The 24,589-nt window shown below is 40.5% G+C and overlaps 1 protein-coding gene across 2 annotated transcripts in view; it reads left to right on the top strand.

Annotated features, from left to right (window-relative positions):
- The first annotated feature begins 1,190 nt into the window (after positions 1-1,190).
- The window catches only part of cdin1 (CDAN1 interacting nuclease 1), a 56,707-nt gene continuing 33,308 nt past the window's right edge, over positions 1,191-24,589 (top strand). The window contains exons 1-6 of one of the 2 annotated variants that reach the window (XM_053335601.1): positions 1,197-1,230; positions 1,502-1,632; positions 11,342-11,387; positions 12,625-12,689; positions 13,514-13,574; positions 18,955-19,027. In XM_053335601.1, the coding sequence (XP_053191576.1) occupies positions 1,228-1,230; positions 1,502-1,632; positions 11,342-11,387; positions 12,625-12,689; positions 13,514-13,574; positions 18,955-19,027 (379 nt within the window). In that variant the 5' untranslated portion in view covers positions 1,197-1,227. Of the gene's footprint in view, positions 1,231-1,501; positions 1,633-11,341; positions 11,388-12,624; positions 12,690-13,513; positions 13,575-18,954; positions 19,028-24,589 lie in introns of both variants that reach the window. The other variant, XM_053335602.1, reaches the window with a different exon arrangement.

The following is a 24,589-nucleotide window of genomic DNA, read 5'->3' on the forward strand; positions in this document are numbered from 1 at the left end:
TTCTCTTTTTCTTTTTTTACACATCAGTTTGCATATCTGGCTATTTCTCTTTTCCTTTAAATGATATCTGCATGTTTTACAAACTTTCAGTTTTTTTTCTACTGCATTAGTCTATGGGCATATCATCATTCTTGGTGTCATTTACACATTTGTGCCAGAGGCATTTAAAGCAGTACCTTCACTGGTGAGGTGAAAGGTGCTGATGATTCTGGGGGCCCATGGTTGGAGTTGGCCCATGAAAATTTCTGCAAGTTAATTAAGAAAAGCCCAGACCAATATTCTCTCAGGGGGTAGAACTCCTTGTATATGCCCCTAATTCAACCACTTCAAGGTGAAAGAATACAGCATAAACATCATTCATATCTCACTGCAGTGCAACTAGGTGAAGTCCTTGATTACTTTTTTTTTTTTTTAATCACTGCACTCCATTATGAAACTAATTTTGTCTTAGTTGTTGGAGTTTGCTGTTTAAGATGCTGAAATTTGAATTTGTGTGACAAGCTTCAGTCCTGAAAAATATATATTAATTATATTTTTAATACTTAAATATTTAATTTGTTCATCTAACCTAGGCTATGTCAAAATCCTACGTTTTAAGTTACATCAGACAGTAGGCTACAGTATCACAAATGAGAACATGGTCAAAGCAGATCCGTGCAAGGAATCAATGAAGGAGGCAGCATCTTTTTAATAGACTTTAGACACAAAAGCAGCGTGTATTGTTTTAGTCCTTCTCATCAAAAATCCATGCAGGCGCTGGACCAATATGGTCATTAAAGTGTGAAATCAGTGACACAGCAACACCTTTACACTGGGAAAGGCTCCCTCCTTTCCCCCTCTGCGGGTTCCTCAATCTCTCCTTCGCTCTGTCCCTCAAATACGATTTACCCGTATGTGTTTTTTAAGATTTTTTTTGTGCTGTCGGATTTTAAGAGTACTTGACAAGTGTCGCAGGGCAGCCTACGTCAATTTACTTTAATAACTTGCCTTCGTGGGTATCGCTAAACATTTTACGGGGATTGAGAGATGCATCAGATCGGCAGTGTGTGAGCAGCACGTCATAGCTAGATCCCGCCCCTGTGCTGCAAAAATAACCAATCATATACCAGTATACTCAGCACTCGTGGACGTCTCGACCAATCAACGCGCTTCTCACATAAAAGTCATATCTTCAACTTCCTAGCGGGAAGCGACGGTCGGGGAACTGTCCACAGGCAGCAGAAATCAATGGTAAACAAGCCACTTTGTATGGTATTTATTGGTCTGCGGTCTTAAGTGACAACATGAGCTGTGTTGTAATCTCTCAAAGATGAGACATGTAGTTGTGTGTCGCCACATGCTTTCAGTGCGCAGCGTTAGCCATAACATAAAGCTAGGCTCGGTTAGCAATGAAGGTACAGCTGTTTTTGACAGCTGTGAAGTCACCTGACACCTTGTTTATTTCTCAAAACCAGATTGCTTCTGTAGCATTAGTTAATCAAACCCTCACCTGTTTGTACAGATGGATACAGTGGCTGAAGAAAAAAGAAAGATGAGACTGTCTCGAGCTGAATATAAAGGGATAGCGAAATGGACAGAGCCGCTGAGACCTACCCGTCAGTGTATGAAGATGCTGAAAGAAAGATTTCCAAAGTAAGTGGTCAGTCGCTCTGTTCATTTTGGGAGTCGAGTCACTTTTTTTTCCTTTTTTTTTTTTTTTTTTTTTTTACCTGTGCTTTCTACATGGTGTTGTTATTGTAGGTGTAGGCTATGTGTGTTTTCATGTGAGGGTGAAAACAACAAACTGCTGTGCATGAGCCACACTTAGTATATATTGTAAAACAACAAATATTGTGTGATATAAGATGCATTAAATGATGGGAAAATGATCTGTAGGTCTGCACACAAGTCTGGTCTTAATTACACTTCAAATTAAATGATCACTGTCTATTTATCAATCCCCCTAGCAACATTATTTGTTCTTGTGTCTCTTGTTCCATTATTAAATATTTATAATCCCATTAAATTCACTAGTTATGGCCACTAATTAAATCCACACAGATTCTTGTATAGACTTCCACCACAGCATTAGCCAGTGTTTTGCCATGCATCACCTGCACATCCAGAAATCGAAGAGAGAGGTTAATGGTTGTGTTTGCCTTTCTCCTTGACACTGAGGACCCTCACTTTATTGAACGTAACATGTGTAATCCCCCAAGGCCACCAGGACACCATGACAGATCCCGTCGAGGTCACTTACAAAGTCGCATGTATTTGGAGCTTCCTACTTCCATTGTGACCTAATCACCAATCTAGAAGAAGGTATCAGGTCCCCAAAGGGGACGCAACTGAGCTTGAGTCTGTCTTTGTTCTCACTGTTAGCATTTTATGGACTATGTCATGCGTATAAAGTGCATCTAATATCCTGTATGTTTAGGCACCAACACTAGGAGGTCCTTCTCATGTTTATTTTGAGTTCCTTTTAACCTTTCGGTTTCCTAATCCAAACTGTCTTCAACAAACAGTCCAAATGCCAGTTTTTAGAAAAGTGGTACTGGTGGGTGTAATAATTAAAGGAAAACATTGGACCGTTTTCATTCCAATAATTCTGCACGATCTCTCCCTCCGTTAGGTGCTGGCTCTTTTGTTTAGTCTTGCTGGTTATTGTTATTATTTCGCTCACCATAACCAATCTTGGGGAGGCCCTTGCTCTTTAAAAGCCCTGAGTCTCGTCACTGGGCCTGACAGACAGGCACGGCAGCAGTGTTTTCACAGCCTGTGAAATTATTCTGGTTGTCCAATCAGCTGAGCTGGGCTCTGGAGGGTTAGTGATTGGACTGGCAGGAAATCAGGCTCTTAAGACATAACATATCGACTAGGCCATCCATCATCTCTTAGCATGCGCTCAGGCACGGCAGTCCGCCACCCCCACCCCACACCCCTCCTGTCCCCTCGGACTGTGTGGGAGCCCTGCCACTGCGTAAATATTGGCTAGGCTGGGGCTGGCAGTGGGGGCTGGAGGGGGGTTAGGGGTTTGTTGTGAACTGGCCTGCACTGAATGGGTAGGCAGAAGATTATTTGGATTATAATAGTCAGAGATAGAAAAGACAGGTATCTGGACATCAAATCATTTCACATGGCATCGGATGATTTCTAAATTATGGAAGCAATGGTGTGGGGACTAGATTCACATGTTGTTTGCCAGTTTAATATTGGAGACTGTGCTAGTTCTTTTTTGGCAGGGCATATTTTTTATATGCTTATTTTTTCATGAAGTGATAATTTTATCATACAAATGTTTTAGATTTTTATCCTTTCCTTTTTTATTCAAATATCTAAGTATTCAATATATTGAATTGTTATCGTTGGACTGTAATTCAATATTATCAGCCACCCTACCGACCAAGTGAAATCATATTGTGATGATATGATGGTACTGTATTATCATTTTTACAAAATTCAGATTACTAAATGAATGTTTCTGAGCAAATTGTAATTAAAAAGTAATAAAAGGCGTTTACTGAAGTGTTCATATTAAATGTGAAAAAACGTGTCTGGTGTGAAGCAGCGCATTGGAACATATTTTATCATCATATGACATTTTACAAGTGATGTGCACATGATAATCATGATAAATATTAATATCATAGGAAATACTCTGATTAATATCCTTATATTGACTTTAACATACAAAACAAAAAAGCATTATATTGTCCAGTCTTTTGTGGAATTAAAACATTAATTAGAAAACAACATTATATTTGAGTTTCAGTGATGCAGATCAATAGCAACAGCCATTAAGCTCAAGTCTCTGAATTCTGCATTGTGTATAAATTCATTTCATAATCATTGCTTTTGATTTGGGTCTCAAAGGGAGGACAATTTAAACTTTGAACAATATGATAGCTATAGATAATTTCAAGGTAATTTCCATGGAAGGTCTGTCATTCTCTCTGTTGTACTATGAGTATAGTGGGAGGAGAGAGGGAGGGTCCCATAGACAGATAGAAAGAGAGAGATTGCGATGTGGAGTCCCTCATCTGTAACGGCTGCATAACACAGATGTTGGGAGTCATCTGTCAGCCTGGCCTCTCTTGCCGGGCCCGAGCTGCTCTGGGGGGAAAAGAATTGGACACGGTGCTGTCACTTTTTACCCCCACTCACAATGGAGGGACATGCAAATATCAACCCCCATTCTTGCCCTCTCTTCCTTGCCCTCCTCTTAGCCAGCCCTGGTGTCCTGCCTAGAATCTGGACCACGGCAAGGCAGCAAGGGGGGTGGGTGGGGGCCGTGTGGCGGGAGGGCTCATCGCAGGCCGGTGCAGGAAAAAATGTGACATCAGTCCCATCAGGTCCTTCTCTTGCCACATATTAGAATTGGAAATGATGGGCTGCTCTCTGAGGCCTTGCCTGGCTTCCCCTGGGTCCAGAGGGGACCCCAGTCCTTCCACCCTTTGTCCCCCGAGAGAGTCTGTGCAAGGAGGGCGAGAAAAGGAGGGAGGGAATGTGAGAGTCCTCTGTGTCCTTCTGTGCTATATTATGAATGAATTTGGATGTAATGATTACCCCCCTCTTTAAAATGCCATTCAGCTCACTCCTCATATGGCTTTCACAGTTGTAGAAGTGGGAGGGTTTGCAGAAAGGGGCAGATGCCTCTGTTTTGGAAAATGCTTAAAAAGTAAAGCGCGAAGCATCCCTCCCCACTAAACACAGCCAGTGCCTCTCTCTCCTTCTTCCTCTGCTTTACTCTCTCTCTCTCTCTGTCTCTCTCTCGCTCACACACGCACACACAAACACACACACACACAGGGTTCCCTGGTGAGGAGTCCCTGAACGTTTTTTGAATCGGGCCCTAATGTGCCGTTTTCATCAGCACTGAGGCGGGCTGCAATATGGTGCTGGGGCTCGCTCTGGGAATATGAATGTTGATTAAGCATGCGTTCAGCCTTTTGAAATTCTGAAGAAGTGTCAGAATAATGGATGTTGAGCAAATGTCAAGCATTTGTTAATTTCTCTGTTATTTGGGGTTTATCTAGCATGATCTTTGGAAGGAAAGCGCAGGGCAGGGTTGTTGTGGCATGTGCCATTGATATGGTGATTTCTTGGCTCCAGACACTTTGTTTTTGATGGTAATATCTAGGCTCAGGAGGATGAAGCTTAGGGACTTGCTCATTGATTATTTATTGTGGCTGTAGTGTTTATCTCTTTTTTTTTACATGCTGGTTAAATCCACAGATTTGATAATGGGCATGATGCATTAAACTGGCAGACTCTTTATACATTTAGATTAACTTTATGGCTCAAGAAATTGACATGGTTTGAATAATCAATTATTATTATTATTATTTTTTTTTTGGAGGACTCATTAGCAAAATTGATATTTATACCTTGTATTATTACTCTGTACCAGCCTAGTGTTATTAGTTTCCATTTATTTGCAGTGTAGACATTGTTTAATTCAAACGCTGATTAAGACTTTGAGAGCCTTTTTACTTTTTGGTAACCATTAAGTTAGGGCATTGTTTGGGCAAAATTATTCAAACACAAGTTAAGGAATTTTGTTAAATATCTTAATTAGAAATCAATTAACATTTTTCAAATCAGAAAATGATTCAGCATTCATCATCAAACTACATTATATTTCCCAATTTAGTCAACAGAAAAGTTGAGGGTGCATCTAAAGACATAGTACAGTAAAATACATTTTATATTTTTTTAATGGCCCCAGTTGGATTGTTTCTGGCTTTAACTGCAAATTCCATTATTGTCTCTGTGGAATCAGCCGAGTTGCTCTGTTGTAGCTCTTGTGAAGTTAGAATTCCCCAGCTATTTTGTAGCCTGGAAGTGGCAATGAGAGGCTGATCTAGTGCAGAGCTTGTGAGGGCAGCCCCGGCAGCCTCCGGTGCATGGCCTCACACTTCTGGCTGCCCATATTGAACAAAACACAAACTGGCAGTTGGGGCTTAGGGGTACAACCCTTGAAGGCTGAGAGACTGGCAAACTAATTCCACAGCTTTATGTGGTTAGATGAGCATTGGAAGGGTGAGGGGATGAATGAAGTGTAAGCAGAGAGGAGAGATGTAGAAAGAAGAGAAGCTGTGCTGAGTTTACAACTTCATGTCAGGCTAAGGAGTTCATGAATAATAGATGCAATCAATTACTTGATTAGGAAGCACAGGAATGACTACTTCCTCTTCATATCGTAGGGATGTTGTCCAAGCACATTCTATAGATTGCACTGCCTTTTCGGCTCATTGGGCTAAAAACACTGAGGTAAGCAGCCCATAGCACAAGTTGTGGCTTATAGCAATTATAAAGGACACTGTCTTAAAAAGTATTGGGTTGCCATACAAAATAAAATGTAAATATTTATAGAGACAAATGCTCACCTTAGGAATATGATAATGGTAAAAGCAAGTATTGTGTGTTCTACTTGGCAGTAGCATCAGTACTGTCCCTCAACCCCTAAGCCATACAGTGGTGGTAACCTACAGCAGAGTATCACAGTTCAGCTGGGCAGCTATGGTAGTCTATTGCTCCAGGTTCTCTTTGCATACTGCGATCAATTGCAAAAGAAGAATGAAACAAATTGCGCAGAATGGTACAAGTTTCCCAGCCATGCTTGGGGGAGTAAGCAATTGGTCAGTGTAATGGTTTCCTTGCCAGACCAGTGGACATTTGCCACTTGACATATAACATGGACCTCATTTTCAGTTTTTCACGGGAGTTTGCAGCGGTTGTGACAATAATTATAGTATAACAATGGCAACATACCATAATAGCCATAACATGTTTTGTCACAGACAGAGTCATGAAGATCCTTCGCTTTCAGGAGGAATCACAATTAGGGTGGTGATTGTGGGAACTTTCCCGCTTTTTTTGGCCAGCATTATAAAACAGTTCTGACATCTCCAGGCACCTCAGTAGAGAGACTTTTTGAAAGATTGTAATAAAGTGAAGAGGGCCACGCAAGGGTCATATTTTCCGTCTATTAGGACAACAGTAGGCAATGAGATGCCCCGTTGTGCCTCTGCTAAAGCAATTTCTGTCCACAGTATACCCCGCAGGCTGGCAAGTTTTCTGTGGCCTCCTCAGAGAGACGTTGAGGGGGGATGGGGGGGGGGGGGGTCGCTAACTTTTAAATCTTGTAGAATGTATTTGAGTCAAGCTTTGGGAAAATATTCCTGCAGTAATGTAAGTAACAAACTTGAAACTGATTTTCTTTTTTTTTCTTTTTTACCGCAAATTCTGTTTGTTGGACACCTGAACCTGATAATGAAAACAACAACAATACATTTTCGTAACTCAAGTTAACAATGGGAATTGAAAGAAGGCTATTGAGTTGTTTTACAGGAAACCAAACAGACACGTAAAACTAATTTAAACTGTAAACACGTGTGCTCATTGTGCAAGTATTTGTTTGAAGCTGCATGACACTGAGATTTGTGTTTGTTTCTATCCCTTGTCAAAATATATCACATTTATACATTAACGCATGAAGATTTTTTTTTTCTACACATTTGTTTCACTGCAGATGACGGTAGGCTTAGCTGAGAAACAGATGTTAGCATTTTGCCTATCAGCATGTGTAATTAGTAGCATTTGCATATCCAGAGTGTTTAACCCACATTCAGCTGTTTTTCACTTTATACAATATTGATATATAAGAAAGTAAATGCTTAATATATTATTGTCGGCACTTTTGCATGAGTAAAGTCTTAAGATAAGTTATACATTCTGACTATGCTTGGAAAACGTTACGTAATAATAAAAGTAAAAGAGGTGTGGGTAGCAACAAAATGAGGTGTTCAAAAAAAGCAGTATTTCCATGCACTGTCTAAGAGCGAATCATTTCATCCATGTCATCCCCCTCTCAAAATAGCTTCATCGCCATTAGTAAAAATATGTGCTATACCTCAATTAGCCAGTTCCATGCCCTGAAGAGTCGCACCATGCAACACTCACTGCATGCAGATCCACCAAATGCTAAGTACTCTCGCAGCATATGATACCAATGCCATTAGCCAGGTGGCTTTCATTACCTAAATTACAGCTATTGTTTATAATTAATTATTTGTAAATAGGAAGATTCTGAATATAATTGATAGCATGAATTTCCCCCCATCTCCTATTAATTAGGGTGAGGGGAATTTCTAGTGTTTTCACTGCTGTTTTCTGAATGCATAAGAGGATAAGGCAATACAACACTCAAAGTTGAATTTGTCAGATTCATAAGCGGTGGATAGGGTAACTTAATAGAGCCTAAAGCACTGACCAGACAGGCATACCAGCTCAGTGACAAAGTGAAACTCCCTAATTGTTTTTAATTTAATCTGCTTTACTATTTCGGGTGCCAGTGCATATTAATGCTCTGTCTTATGTTGTAAGGAAGGGTAATTAGGTAGAGAGTGAATGACTCCCAAACCACTCTTCTGTTTCCCAACCTTCTGTTTCCCCATGTTCTAAATTACATCCAAGAGGGAGGTTTTTTCTTCTTCTTATAAAGGTCAATGTAAGGATGTGTCGTAGTGTCACAGTCTCTTTTTAAAATGTATTTCTAAATGTGTTAAAAATAAATTTCAATGAATGAACACTGATTTGAAACCGCACTGGCAAACCTCACCATAATTTATAAAATACTTTTAAGTAGACTACGTAAGTATGACAGGGATTGACAATAACAGTGTTTTACTTTACTGCATATTACCAGTTGAAAAAAAACTAAACTCTGTATATACACAGATAGAGTTAGTGCTCCAACCTCCCCACCTCTATTATAGCGAAGGGGCTGTTTTTTTTTTACTCTAATCATAATCATTTTAATGACATTCATTCAAGCCTTTTTGCTTTTTTTGCATCTCCTTTCTCATTGTAACCTCATTATCGGCAGGTAGCTGTATCAATATAAGAAAAATGTTTAAAATCTTGTTACCTAACTAATCTATCTGTGCACAAATCTGCATACAACTCTAATTACTAGCATGTTTAAGGCTAAAAGGCAGAAATAAAGTACTGAATCTGGTTTTGGAATAGTCACAGAAATGTTTTGTATCAGTTTATGTTTTATAACCCCTGAGAAAGGATAGTATCACATGAATGCTGGCATTATGAGGCAAGAAGGTGGATGAATTACAGTGAAAATGTAATGCTACTGTTCAGCAGGCAGATCAGATCCCTATTGTAAGACTGCACTCCATATTTTAACATGAAGTGAGCATACTGTGCCCAGGAGAGCACAGGTTGGATATACATTAATGTAAAGCCTGCAATAACTTACTACTAATGTCTTTTAAATGGAAAAAGGGGCATTATACAATATGAGTGCAGTGTAAAACTTGACAGACTATAAAACCAACCCAAACTCTTGGTTTGGATCCAGGTATATGCACTCATCTCTTCTCACTGCTCTAATTTTTTCTCCTCTTTAAACCCAACAAGAACACATTCAAAAACACACCATGTTTCTGTGCTTGTGGTGCTTTTGTCAAGTTCTGATGTCAGCAAAAATGGATTGACGTAAGAAAGAAAAACAAAAGTCCCCAAAGTTTTTAGTATTTTTTGAAACAGATATGTTTTCCCAGATATTAAGAGCAGTTTATGTCCCTTTTAAGTTAACAGGGTATAGATTTAGCAATTAGGCAGTAATCATGCTCATTATAGAGAGTAATCCATTTAAAACCTAACAGATGTCTGTTCCAACAGGGGGATCATGATGTTCTGAAGCAATAAGGCTGTAATGTTGTTGAAATGCTCAGGTGCAAGGTTGAAGTGTGGAAGAATTTCTTTTTCCTCCCTTAAGTGTCCTCATGTTGACAGTTGACCATTTAATGGTCCACTTAATTGCAGTGGCCCCTTCGTCCCCAGGCATCATTGTAAATTAATGCTGAGATGGCAATGTTTTTTTTCTTAGAGTTTCCCCTACTTCAATCATTTGGTCTTTCTCTTTTGCAACTGTACTTGATAGTTGATGAGAACGATCTCTGTGATGGGTTGAGCCCCAGAGAGTTTCCAATTATTGAGAATATGTTGTTCTCCAGCCAGAGTAGTAAAACTCTTCAAAACTGGCATTTGGAGATCCCAAAATGATGTCTTTGTTGGAGTTAGTCATTATAAACTGCTAAACCATTCCAGTGTGTGAAATGCTTTTATTAAGATGTGGCCACATACTCAGACTACAGACAGAAATCAATGTTTGTGATTCCTTTAGCTTTGTTTATATGCCACATGTTTACTTCATGGTTTATTGTGATTGATGTTGAAAGCCTATGTGGACTCAATATTTCAATGCAGATTGGAAGCTTTGGCTTCTTGTCAGTATTTACATACCATCCTCAGGTGACTTGTAATGAAAAGTCCATTAAATTTAACAATCAAGTGTACCAAGAGCAGTATATAGAGTCACAAAACCATTGGAGACAATCATAGAGCAGTTTTTGTGTATGTGTGCATGCATGCGCATGATTCCACTGCATTTATATGTTTTCTGTTGATATGAGGGGTGGAGGTATGTACCATCCAATTAGAATAATATCTGTCACTGCTTTAAATATCTTCAACTCAAAGGATACAGTGGGGGTTGGGGAAGGATGTATGGTAGGAGCTGTGAATCCCTGTTGGAGCTGCCTGTTTTCCAGGTTTGCCTCTCTGCCAGGTGTTTGACATTGACTGGAGCTGGAGATGAATGTAGCTTATGGCAACCCATGGAATTGACCGACTCCTGGGAGTCCCAGCTTCCTGCAGTGAAAGTTTCCATTTTCAAAGCCCATCAGTTGCAGTGGGAGGGCTCCAGAATGGCCCATATGCCAGCGCTGACAGTGAAGCAGGAAAACTTTCTCCTGTCTGTGCATTGCTACACCATTCATACAAACAAATGTAGACACTCAGACTGGTCACCGCATTAGCAAAGAGACATCTACTAAACCAGGGGTTGTAATTGGACTTGAACCCTATCAATTATTTGCATGAATTAAATTTATTTCCTTCTGATTTTGTTCTGTTTGGTTTTGCTCTGTGTAGTTCTACAACAGCCTACACTGCACAATTAAAAAAGCTTTAAATACAGGAAATTTAAATATAGGAGAAGAAGATGGTATGTATGAAATGAGTGAAAAAACAAAACAAAACAGGCTATATTTTTCTCATCTCTCATACCACACACATCCTCCCCCTTTCTCCCACCCCTACGCCATCGTGGCAGGAATCCTTTGTCAGAGGTGTTCATCTGGAACAACTTTGCCACACTTGTTTTCATGTTCTTTTAGATTACAGGGCAGCTGGCCCCAGCTTTGAAGCTCCCCCTCTCCCTTTGTCTCTGTGCAATGCACTCTGGTAATTAACTTTGTCCTTCTTTTATTTGTTCCAGTCACTCGCAGTCCACTCTTCTGAGCATCTTCTCCCTGGAGTACCAGGTTAGAAGTTTTCTTCCTTTGTGAGCCCTGACAGGTGCCTAATTGAATGATGAATGTCCCTTTATTTCTTTGTAATTGAACTGCCAGCTCTCTGATTGGTTTGGAGGATGCCCCCCCACCATACCCCGTTTATTTCAAGCCGCCCCCCACCCCTTCCTCCTCCTCCTCACGTTCACGTTGAGGGCCCTTGCCTGCCTGAGCCTCAGTGGATGTCTGCCAAGCCTTCCCATCCATCTGTCTAATAACATCTAGCCCCTGCTTATTTGGTGGACCTGTAATAAATTATGCTAAACCATTATTATTCTGACAATAATAATTTCCCCGTGTAGTGCGGCTGCGTGTGCTAAATGTTTGCTGACTCGCACTGTCACTGCTGCTTTCCACGGCTGACAGCGGATGATGATAAATGGCCGCTGCCGCCAGTGGCAGAAGGCAGCACAGGCAGAAAATGGAGTCATTTATCATCCCCCTGACAGGTGTCAGTCACACTGCTTGTCTCTGTGGAATTACATTTTTTTGTGTAGTAGTTTTTAAATAAGTTGTTTTTTAACCAATGCTCTTCCTCTTATATCCCCTGTCCTCCTCCTTCCCGGCAAGGATGGCAATTGAATTGCATGAAAATGTCAGGGTGTGGAATGTGGAATAGGGTCATTGTTTGATCGAAAAAGGGGAAATTAATACAAGGTTTGAGTGAGGAGGATGGGGGGTAATACAAGCTTGCCATGGCACACTCTGACCCTCGGCAAACTTATTGAAATTAAATCACTTTGACCCAAGATCTCTTGCGCTTAGTCATACACAATAGGAGCCAAAGCTGAAAAGGTCTGTATTTTATCCTGGAATGGAAATCCTTTACCTCTTAATATATGAAAATTGTATTATAATACTAATAATAATACTATTAATAATACTAATACTATTAATAATACTAATACTACTACTACTACTACTACTACTACTACTACTAATAATAATAATGATAATAATGATAATAATAATAATAATAATAATAATAATAATAATAATAATGATGATGATAATAATACTAACAAAACTACTATTATTAATAAAAATGCTATTGATAATAATTATAATAATAGTAATGTTACCTTTTAACAAATGGAATTGTATAAAAATGTGATGTTAATCGTAATAATTGTATTATTATTATTTATTATTTATTAATTGTAGTATTGTTGTTGTTGTTTATATTACATCAGTGTTCTTTTTGTGACAGAAACGAACTAAAAGAACAATCTCAAGACACCATGCACCAGATGTCATTGAGAGCCACTACCAGAGGTACTGTATTACTCTGTATTACTTTATTGCTCTTCTCTCCCCTCACACATTCTTTATCTTCCTCTCATCTCTATCACTGTTTTTTTCTTTTATTTATCTGTCACCCACTCTTGTATGCTCTCTTTGTCTTCCCCTCTCTCTGACCGAGAAAGGGACTTGCCAAAGTCACATGAGAGTAGGTGGGCCACCATGACAGATATAATCTCCGCCAAACAAATCACCACCCTCAGGATTCATTCCAGACCTCCACTTGCACCTGCTAAGCTAAAGCTCTGTTGTCCACGTCAAACTGAAAGCAGAAAAAATAAATAAATAACCAACTATTGGACATTTCCCTTACACTGGCTTATGATGGGCTGATTATCTATAATTCAATGAATACGGATTAAAAAAAAACACACACACAGGCTACAAGGGGAAAAGCTTCTTTGCATATTGCAATTACCCTTTATCTAGCTTATTAAGCCATTGTTCTTGGGAAAACAAGACTGGATAATGCACTTCTAATCCACTTACAACAACAAACCTCAGAGACGATCTGTGTAAGATCTGAAGGGGGCTGCAGTTCTAGCTGGCGAGGGAAAAAAGGCTTTTTGGCGGCAGGAGTTAACTAACTATCATATGCTTGTCTGGTTTCAAGGAAATTTGAAGCCCTCCAAGCAGTGCTGTTTTAACCGCATTGAGCCTGCCATATGCCACCCAGGGCAAAGTCATCAGGGACATTAGCATGTCTTGGCTAGTCTGGTCTAGTCCCCTCTACCCTTCTGTCTGCCTTTGTGGGCCATGTTTTTTCACTGCTTTTGTTGTTCTTTGTTATAATGAAGGTATCTGAGTGAAGCCAAGGCACATCCCACTGCTCCTGTCTTGTTGGAGTTGGCCAATGAGGTAATGTCATAACCTTTATTTATTTTATTTTTTTCATCTGTCTTTTTTACTTTTAAAAATCTCCTCAATCGATGCCTGCTTTTTTCTATAGATGGATAGATAGAAGTTGGCAGCAGTTTTTGATTTTCTCTCATCTGTTTGTCATTAGTAAAATTGGTAAAATGGTCTGCTCTATTATCAATTATTTGATGTAATTAGCTCTCACCTCCATTAAGCAGATGTGAAAATACTTTTTGTGTTTTATTTTGTAATTGTCCAAATTGCAGTTCAGGCACAGTTGCTGCAAACTGCGGACAGGTGAGGACAGGGTCAGCTGTTAATTCCTCTCTTCATCACTTGTTTACTTTACTTTTTCAGTATAGCATTTTCATGCTTGTTTGATGTAGTAGCAATTACATATATATATATATATGTATATATGTATATGTATATATATATATATATATATATATGAGTTATATGTTAACTTAAATCCAAGCTATTCAGTGGTAATATAGTATGGTGTGTGTGTTTGTGTGCTTGTTATCAAATATTCTGATGGTTTAAGTACTTAAAATATGCACATCACCAATTTTCTGCATTTTTAACATTTATGGCTATTAATCTACTCAGTGGCCACTACTTTTTCTTACATTTTGAACCAACTCAGTAAATGATCATTTCCATTAGGGTGGCACCCAATAATCAATCAGCAGTTCCTACTCAGTGAACAAAATGCAGCAAAAGCAGTTAATGTGGCTAAATTACTATAAATGTAATTGACCAGGCAGATTGAAGCCAGACACTGAAATTCTTGCATTTGTTCATTTGTCAGTTGTGTACATTGTAAGTTCATTTATAATCATATATGGTACAACCATAGTGAAATGGTCCCTCAATTTGTGAATAAAAAAATAATTCAAACAGAATAGGAATAGTTATAAATATATGTTTAGGATTGGAGGGAGAGGGGGTGTGGGTGGTTGTTTGGCCAGGCAGTCTTAGGCAGTGACCTCATTTAGGATTGCTGTAGCCTGAGGGTAGAGTCTCTTACTGAGCCTCTCAGTGCTGGCCTGGTGTATCCAGTACCTTTTTCCTGACCGCAGCAGGAAGAAAAGGTTGTAATGCGGGTGGTTGGGATCCTTAATGATTCTCCTAGCCTTATTTTGGTGTCAGTGGTGTTACTGGTGTAAAGGAAGTACAGCAGGGGGCTCAATACGCATCCCAGGGGTCCTCCAGTGTTACGGATGGTGGTAGAAGAGGTGTGTCCACTAACTTCTAGCCACTCAGGGTCTGCTTGTCAGGAAGGCAACGATCCACATGTACAATGAGGTGTTTAATCCCAAGTCCTTGAGCTTCGTGACTAGCTTGGAAGTAACTATCGTATTTAACACTGAACTATAGTCAATAAACAGTAATCTCACATTGCTCCCTTTCTTGTACAGGTGAGATAGGTTGGTGTGGAGTGTTTGTGTTGTGATGTCTTCTGTTTATTAGTTGGGATGGTAGACAAACTGTAGTGGGTCCAGTGTGCTGGGTAGTGAGGAGTAGATGTAATCCTTAACCAGCTGTTCAAAGCACTTCATCACTACAGAGGTGAGTCCCACTGGGAGGCAGGCTGGTCTTGTTTTCTTGGGAACAGGAATGATGGTGGACTTCTTGAAGCACATCGATATGACAGACTGAGTCAGGGACAGGTTGACTGCCATTGTGAACACAAGTTGGCACGAGTTGGTCAGTACATAATAAGAACCTGCCAACTGATACCGTCTGGTCCTGCTGCTTGCTTGGTGTTCACATGCTAGAAAGTCCTCCTGACATCATGCTCAGTGTGATTGCACCCACCTACCCATTAACCTCTTCTTCAGCTGTTTTTCCTTTCTGGCTGCCGATGGCCTCAAAGTAAGCTGAAGAGTTGTTTAAATCACTTACTAGAGACGGATTAGATTGTAGGGGGAGTGTGCTTGTAATCTGCCAGATGGTTCTGTGATTGTACCCCTGGAATTGTAGTTCCACTTTCTTCCTGTAAGCCCTTTTGCCTCCTTTACTGCTCATCTTGTGGGCTGCTGCTTTATAATTGTTCATATATTCCTGACTGCAGGCCTAAGTTGTAGGCTGCAGTGTGTTTTTATGGATGGTTATATGGTTCTGGTAATCCACGGCTTCTGATTGTAGAATGATTAAACTGTAGTTCTGGGTAAAGTTGCTTCTACCGTTTCACAAATTAAATCCACAGCAGACTCCGTGCATCAATTGATGTCATTGGTGGCGTCGATGGTGGTGTCCTGGAACATGCTCCAGACAGCATTGTGTAGTGCAGACTGTAGGGAGACCTCTCTCTGGCCTGACCATTCACATCACTTGGGGCATGTGTCTTAGTTTGTTTACATATTTTGACCTCAGCAAGATGGCCACATGGTAGCTGTTTTTGAATGGTGTGTAGCTGCGATCCAGCGTGTTTATTTCCCTTGTGGCGCAGTCAATATGTTGATGGAAATCAGGCATAACCTTCTTAAGTTTAGCCCAATGGAACTCTACAGCAACAATGAGTGCAGCATCAGGATTACTGGTGTGCAGTTCAAGTCTTCCAACAGGGCATCCTTTGTACTTGCCTGTAGTGGGATTTAAACCACTGTGATGATGACTGAGGTAAATATCTTCAGGAGAAAATGTGGTCTACATTTGATCGACAGTAACTCCAGATCAGGTGTGTAGGAACGGGATAGCATTTTAACATCCTCACTGTCACATCAAGTCTTATTCACAATAAAGCACACGCCTCCTCCTTTTTCCTTGCCCGAGTCAACTGTTTTGTCAGATTGATATGCAGAAATGGGTCACCTGTTTTAATGGCGGTGTCCAGTACTCCAGGATTGGCAGGTGGAGAATTTACAAAGTGGTGGGTTCATAAATTTCCTATCCTGATGAGTGTTTGTTAGTCATCTGTTATCATTATCCAATATTCACAAAAAGTACAATTTTGAAAAAATAAATGTTAAGAGCATAAATTTAGTGGAGCCAACGGAGAGGTGACTTGATAGATCCAGACCTTATAGAATGTATTGTCTATTGTTAAAATGGGCTGTTTAAGCTTTTAAAATATTTAAATGCGCATTTAAATTTTTATTGGTGCTTACATCAGTCAATGAGCTTTGAGGGTTTCTTAATCTAAAATCAGAGTAGTTCACATGCATCAGTGGCACCTCAAAGCTAACTGCCATTATTCATTCTCCATTTAATTGACACGTGATTTTTTTTTTCTTTAAAGGATTAAATTCAGCTCAGAGATAACTGTCTATGAACCATTTAACTGTCATTTTAATATGCTACTTAACATTTAAACCAAGCACTCATGGTCTCCCACACCGCTAATTGATGTAGTTTCATCCCTTTATGCGACAATATATCTCCAACAGAGGGAAATGATTAACAATGATGAAAACTACTCATGGAATTTTTTTTGCCCCCAGAAGTCTTCTATGAATATTGGTTCTAAACTCTGCAGTTGCTGTTATATGCTTTATATAGACTTTTATTTAAAGGTCAGTTAAACACACAGACTTAAGAACAGGTGCAGTTATGCTGTACTGTATGTGCCACCCGTTAGCTTTGGAGCATAATAAAATCAGACCCAGAATTTAATGAACAATAATTATTTTCAGCAGGAATTCGAGGTCCCGGGACTCTCAGTCACATGAAGTGCTGGCTGGCTTGAGAATATGGAGTCATGATTAATATAAAAATTAGGGGGATGCAAGTACCTGAACTAATCAGGTCGTCCTTATTCAGGCTGGACCAGCGTTGGTAATGTAGCCATTTTTCATGTGTCAGCCCTTATACAGGTTACCAGAATCTGATATTCTCTTGTTATCTAAAGGTGTGAATGGAGAAGGCCAATAAGCACAGGGAGGACTGAGAAGGGAGAAGAAAGGGAGAGAAAATGAGAAGGATTATGGGGAGCAAAAAACGCTACTGTAGCTGCAGGCTACAAATACTGAAATGCTATCAGAGGTCTTAATGAAGATATAAACTCTGTGCTCACCCCTTAATTATCAGAGACATGTTTGGCCTTTTTTACAAGCTGCCTTCTTAATGCAGTATTATGAAGATGTTAGCAAATACAACTGCGGGTAAAAAAAGACATTGTTTAGACAGAAGCCTCTCTGCTCCCAGCGTTACCAGGAAGCATCAGAGAAAAGATAAAACACACCATTCGCGCTACAGGCTGAGGGCAAATTCACTTTTGGTCCCCAATTATGTTAACAAGAGAAAAAATGATCTTTGGCTGCAAGTAAGTTGTGTTTCATAACGAGCTGGCTAGGAATGGCAAAGTCTTCAAGCAATGTTTTAATTCCCTCCATACTGAAGATGCTGTGAAATTTAGTAATGAATGACTTGGTGTGTCGTCTTATTTGCAGCATCTATTTTGTTTAAAGAAAAGTCTAATGCAATGTTTTAAAACATGATTTCATTCCTAATGCCTGATTTACCTTTTAGAGCATATACATGCATCTGTGTATGTATAATTTTGGACCCGTTATGTTTGATGCCTGTTAATTGAGCTGAATAATTGTCACATTATGCTGGCCTTGAAAGTAGCTGCTTGTTTCCAGTGCATATCATTCCCACACTTTATATTTATTTGTATTTTGTGCGAATGCATTGTGCTGAAATGGGGTCTGGTAGACACCTTCAGTATCAGTCATTAGTGCTCCCTTACCTGTCAGGGCTTCTGCTTGCACCCAAACCAAAAACAACTCACATCTCTCAAGGTGTCTTTGTGTTCAAAGAGTGCAGCAGCCATAGGTTCTATCCTTCCTATTAAGGACTGCATCCCCACAGTCCCTCCGGTGTGTCCTGTTGGTTCCTGCAGTTTTTGTCTTGGTGATCATCCTATGATTAAAGCTTTCTTTTGTCTCTAGGCTGGGTATAGTATGTGCAGCTTTTTCATAGGAGATGAGAGACCACTATTTTCCGTTTGACAGAGGCAAAGGCAATTCAGCTGGATATGTTGGCGTAATAGTCGATCTCTTGTTCCTGTGGGAAAGGTTATTGCAAAGCAAAGCTTTCAAAGACCAATTTGCACAGATTGTCGAAAGTTGGGTCAAGGTTTGGAAAGGTAATAATATCATTTAGGGCCATTACAATCATTATTATCAATGTGACATCAGCCGAACGTAGACTAGCTGTGTAATTTCAGCGTTTCTGCTTTGAAATATGTTCACACTTCCAGCTGGATACGTTGGATTTAGTCTGAAGGTTTGTAAATGAAGTAATTCTCCAGAGGGGAATAACAATTCCACTATCCCTACGTATTGAAGTAGCATTAACTCCCCATTGACGCTTTAGCCTGTTTTTTATTAAGGCTAATTCTCTTTTTTTGTGTCCAATCTATGCTAAGGTGGATTTGTCTCCTGCACTGATGGCTCGTATCATCCTGGACAGGTTCCTTCAGGACCTGGAGGGTGGAATGTGTGAGTAACACTTTTCCATTTCCCACTCTGTCCTTTCTATCATTCCCTCCATCAGTCTTAATTGTAACACTTTGTCTTTTGAATCCCTTTCTGTTTGAGTCCCAATTTCAGTTGTATTGCCACGGCTAGCTGCTGTATTTTCACCCTGTCCAAGCCTAATGAGAGACAGACCACATTTAGTAGTAGCGGCATCCCAGGGCACATGACTGGCAATTAAGCACTAGGAGAACCACCCACCTCTCAACTGCAGTGTGGATCAATGCTAGCTCACCTCATCAGTGTTATTTATAACACCCCTGATTTCTTCCCTCACCCTCCTTCATCCCCCAATGCCTCCGTCTACTACACCCTCTCCTCTTCCCTCATTCCCCTCTCTTTCTCCGTCCCCACTGGGGTCCACTGAGGAAATTGTGTTGAAGAAAAGTGTGGCAGAAAAAGCAAACCATTCGTAGGTAGTGCTGACGGGCACACTGCAGGAGAACAAAATTCCAGATATTTTTGTTGAACGTGTCAGAGATTGTCCAGAAATTGTGTGAATAATTGTTGTGGTACATTCTGTATAATATCTTTTTTCTGTCTTTCTTATGGATTGAAATGTCATATGTCATCGTCAGAAAAATGTTTTGGCACAATTCCTGGGATAATTTGCAGGTTTTGCATGTGACATTTTGTTAATTTATACAAAAATAACGTTTCTTTTTTTTTACCTTCACTTCATACTTTCAGTCTAGGAATCGCAATATCACATGCACACATGGTTCAGTATTATTTCAATAGGCCCAGTGAAGACACTGTGTGTGTATGTCTGTGCAGTAGTCAGTGCTTTGAGAGTGAATCGCATGATGTCAAAAAGACGTGCTTCCAATTTAATCAAGAAAGAGATTAAAGTGGATGTGTGTTATTTTCAACTTCGCCACAGCACAGCCATTTGTCAAAGTCAAAGATGTGATTGCTTTGGACCCACCGTTATCCACTGCCTGTCAAAATACTAGTCTGAGCAGCTTGTAGAACAGGGCATTCATCCAGGAGAAGCACTCCGTCTCAGATAATAGCACACTACATCCCTCCATCTCCATACAGTGAAAACATGCTTTATTATTGCTCAGAATAGATTTGTAGCAGATGAAACTTCCTGGATGATCGTTGTTTAATTTCAAAACAGTACTGTAACCATGTGACATCTCAGTGTTTGTGGGCTAGCGAGTAATGTCATGGTCATGGTTCTTCTTGTTGAAAGTGATTTCACAGAGACTTTTACAGGATAATCTTATATCAGAATCAGCCTAACTAAACCTAAGTGCTGTGACAAAAGCTATGATTTAGGTCGGATTAATATCCACTATTTTATCTGTCTGACTGCTACCTGCTATATGAATATGAAGCATTTTCAAATGATAATGTCATCATAGTGTACCTTTCCACTGTTGCCAACTGTAGTGGCAGTGAGGGTGACTTCTGTTTTGACAGAGCTTCTCTGCTATCTCCCCACGACCTACTTGGCCTTTGCAAATGAATCGCTGCCCCCATGGGCTGCACGGTCAAATCTTCCAATCTCCCTCTGTGTATATTAGACTCTAGTAATGTGTTTCCATTATGAAACAATGCAAGGATAATTGTCTTTGCTGGCAATTAGCTAACAGGTTGGTTCAGTGCTATTGGCAGGGATATCCGTCATGCCCCCCTCTAGCCCCAGACTGCGCTCTTGTGCATGTGTGTGTTTTGTGTGTTTTTGTCGGACTCCAGAGGGAGGGCGGGCAGGCGCCCTGCGAAGATCAATAGAGTTCTATCTAAGGGACATTACCCCCAACCGGGTGAGTGGCTTGCCTTTGCCTAGCACCATCGTTTTTTTTATTCCCCTTCTCTTTCCCTTTGCATTTAAGAGACATAGGAATGGGGCCTTTGGGACTGTGGAATATATGTACAATCACTACTGCTGGATCAATACAGAGTTTTAAATTGTTTTCTGTCCTTTCCTTGTTTTGTTTTGCTCGCTTGTTGTTGTCCTGCCCTCCCCTCCCTCCTCCAGCTACATACACCACACCACCACCACCACACTTCAATATGACGACACCACCAACAAGCTGCCTCCCCCTCTCCTTGCAGCAAAGTATTGGAGAGAGCATCAGTCACACAGAGTGAAAGACTATCTGGTGGCGCTTGTAAATAAATCAATACATTCAAAGCAGTTTTATCACGTATTGAATATGATATCAACATCCATAATGCTCCTTGTCTCATGAAAACAGACTAGGCAGTAGGGGAGGAAAGGTCACATGAGCACTTTTACACAGTTTATATCCACTATTTGTAGGTCATAAGAAGCTGCAATACATTGGACTTTTGGGAAAACTACAACACACTTTGGGTGTGAAAACGTTCATTTTCATGAAGAATGTTTTTTCATACTTATCCAAAAACAAATTCCTTGATTTAAGAAAAACAAACTATTATACCAATGTGATGATGACAGTAAGTACCATGAAACCAATTATTGAATTATATATAACTGTATTGACATTCCAAATCTGTCAGTAGGCACTACCTCTAAGAAGGCACATTGGGGGAGCTCCTGCTCTTTCTTTCCCCTCCTCCTGCTATCTCTTCATCTTTTCTCTCTATTTCGCCTTTGACAGGAGTTGATGTGCCTCTAGATTTAGACATACTTTTTTGAGGAGGCAATTTTGCTAGCTATTTGACCTTTTCCATTTTCCCAAGGCCCAGCTCCAGATTAGATTGCCGCTCCATGTTTTGTAACTATGTGATTCGACCGCCTTTAAGATTTATTGTCACATTCCTTTACAGAAGCCTTGTATGCAAGGTTATAAATGTCCTGTGTTTGATGTTAACACTGTGAGAATGTTAGCGTCTACTATGATCCTTTGGTTCCTTGACAGAATTCATAATAGCTTCAGTGTTTTGCAGATCAGACGTGATGATAGCAGAATATTGTATTATGTTCTATCCAGTAAAATCTTAACTTAGAATCCACTAGTATCATCATTATGGTTCTTCCTCTCTTGTCTTCAAGTGCTCCTCTCTTCTCTCCCTCACCTCTCCACTAAGGCAGAGCTGGTGTGTATATGCAGCCTTTTTCCAAATAATGAGAGCAAAGGCACTTCATTAGTAAGAAGGGAGGGAGTAAGGAGGCGCAGGCAAGATGAGTGTTTCTGTGTGTGTGTGTGTGTGTGTGTGTGTGTGTGTTTCTGTGTGTGTGTGTGTGTATGCATGCAAGGGGTGGGTGCAAGGGAGGTAAGCAGCAGCGTGGCACTTCACTTGACAAGTATACTAATTACTCCTTTTCAGAAGAGGAGCTCCAGTCAGCCTCTGCCACAGTCTAATGGCCTGACCTAGGAAGCCTCTCTCTATGACAGAGCCTCCCCAGATCTACTATTACTACTGCTACACACACGGACATGAGTGCACACACACACACACACACACACACACACACACACACGCGCACACACAAGAATGTAGAGTCTCATCGTCTCATCTCACCACTATGAGGGAGAATCAGGTGGAAGCAGATCAGTTCTGCCCCAGTAACCTCTTCAGGGACTGAGCTCCTCCTGCACAGGAGATACCACCTTATATCATCAACTAGCACCAACACACCACCACAGATAGCTTAAAAAAAAAAAAAAACCTGCATTTTTTTTCTGCCTCCCTCCCGTGTCGCACTCTCGCTCGCTCTCTCTCTCTCTCTCTCTTTCCCATCTTCTGTTTTTTTCAATACGGGAGGATAAATTTAAAAGGAGTAAATTGGAAAATCAAATGAGGGCTTTAGGCAGCCGCAGAGATTTGCAGAGCTGTCGGCCAGCGTCGGAGAGGCTCATCCATCATGTCCCACAAGTAGTCAATTCCTCTAGTATCTGTAAATGTTTTCAGATATTAGCCAATTTATATGCTCCGAGATTCATCATGGAAAATCAGCTTTAGCGGCGCACATTATCAGGACCTGTCTCTCCCTTGCTCCATGAAGTTTGATGAACGAGTGCCCCTCCACAGCTCAGTGGCTTGTGCATGGGGAGTGTGTGTAGGGGGGGTGGGCATATAGAGGAAATGGGTAAGTGCCCCCCCCCCTCCCTCCACCCCCCCGGAAAAAGTGGGTTTTTTAATTAATAAACAAACTTGCAGAGGAGCTCATCAGTGTCAGGGGCAATAACAATCGTCATCCGTTATTGTTTATTATGGTCCTCCCTTAACAAATGTTGCTATCTAATGAGGTTTCTCAACATTTTTTTGTGTTTGAGATAATGACTTTTTCATCCTAGTGGGGAAAGGAAGAGTATTTACAAATGACGCGAGTAAGAAATGAAAAATCAAGCCAAGGTTATGCCGCCGTTCTTTACGTGGTGTATCTTGTTTTTGGAGTTTCATATGAAAACAGGCTTGTGATTTGTTTACACTGGCTGTTTTCTTTAGCAAATCCCAATGGAGGCGTAGCGTTTCACATCTATTATTCTCCTCTTCTCTGTTCTTTCTGTTCAGATGTTGACGGTGTGATACGGTGCCTTAGTCAGAATTTATACCAACATGGGACAATTACAGTAAATTTGGTGAATGTTTACAAGGTGCAAAGTCGTGCTGCAGGGCTTTGTTCTCTGTGTCTGGTGTTCTTCAGATTATGCTTTTTATTTCCTGCATGTGTTTTTTATGTGTGTGTGTCTCTGTGTGCCTTTAGTGTGTGTATTTAAAGAGCACTGTGTGTGTGTGTGTGTGTGTGTGTGTGTGTGTATAATGTGTGTGTGTGGTAGAGTGGAGCTCAGGGTGTCATAGAGGAGTGCTGCCGTGCAAGGCGGGGGCGTCTTTAATAAATGTATGCTGATGTTGGAGGCTGCAACGATGCGAGAGATGCGAGGGCCCTGTTGTTATTTACTGCTGTGTTTGTGCACAGCAGCGAATCCTGGGCCTGCAAATGGCATTACAGCCCATGATGAATGAGCATTAGGGTAAACTCATTTTAAAAGCATCCTGATTTATTAGCGCCCCGGCCTTCCATTTTCATCAGGTCAATGCTTGGCTGAAATTCCACAATGTCAGCGCCAAGGTCACTTCTTTATGGCTATTTTTAACCCCATCGCTCAAAAAGAGCACGAGAAAGGGATCCCTATCACTTATTATAACCATTTACCAAAAATATCCAAGGGCTGGAAAGACAATGAAAGGGAGAGAAGTCTTATCCTAGAAGTGTGTGTTTGTGTGTGTCATGTGAGAGACCAAAATGTGGTGGTGGTCAACCTCCAATTATGAGCGCTAGTAAGACAAGAGCTTTAATGGCTACCGTTTGCCTTCGGGGAGGTTTATTACACACTACTGTTTTGCAGAAGCAGCGTCAAATCTATAAAACGACCATTAGGAAGAGGGAAAAAATCAATCAAAATGCCATTAAAGTGGAATAAGTTGCCAATATTGCTGATGTGGTTGCAGGTCCTTTGATTTTCCTTCAGATTATTAGGCACAGTCGAGTAGTGACTTTGTTAAGGGAAACCAGTGTTGTTGGAGAGTAATATGTCTCCTGGCTTCATAAAGTTTGCTGCCTCATATTTCCCGCTTTATTGA

This window comes from Scomber japonicus, chromosome 16 (assembly GCF_027409825.1).
Source record: "Scomber japonicus isolate fScoJap1 chromosome 16, fScoJap1.pri, whole genome shotgun sequence".
NCBI classification, from domain to species: Eukaryota; Metazoa; Chordata; class Actinopteri; order Scombriformes; family Scombridae; genus Scomber; species Scomber japonicus.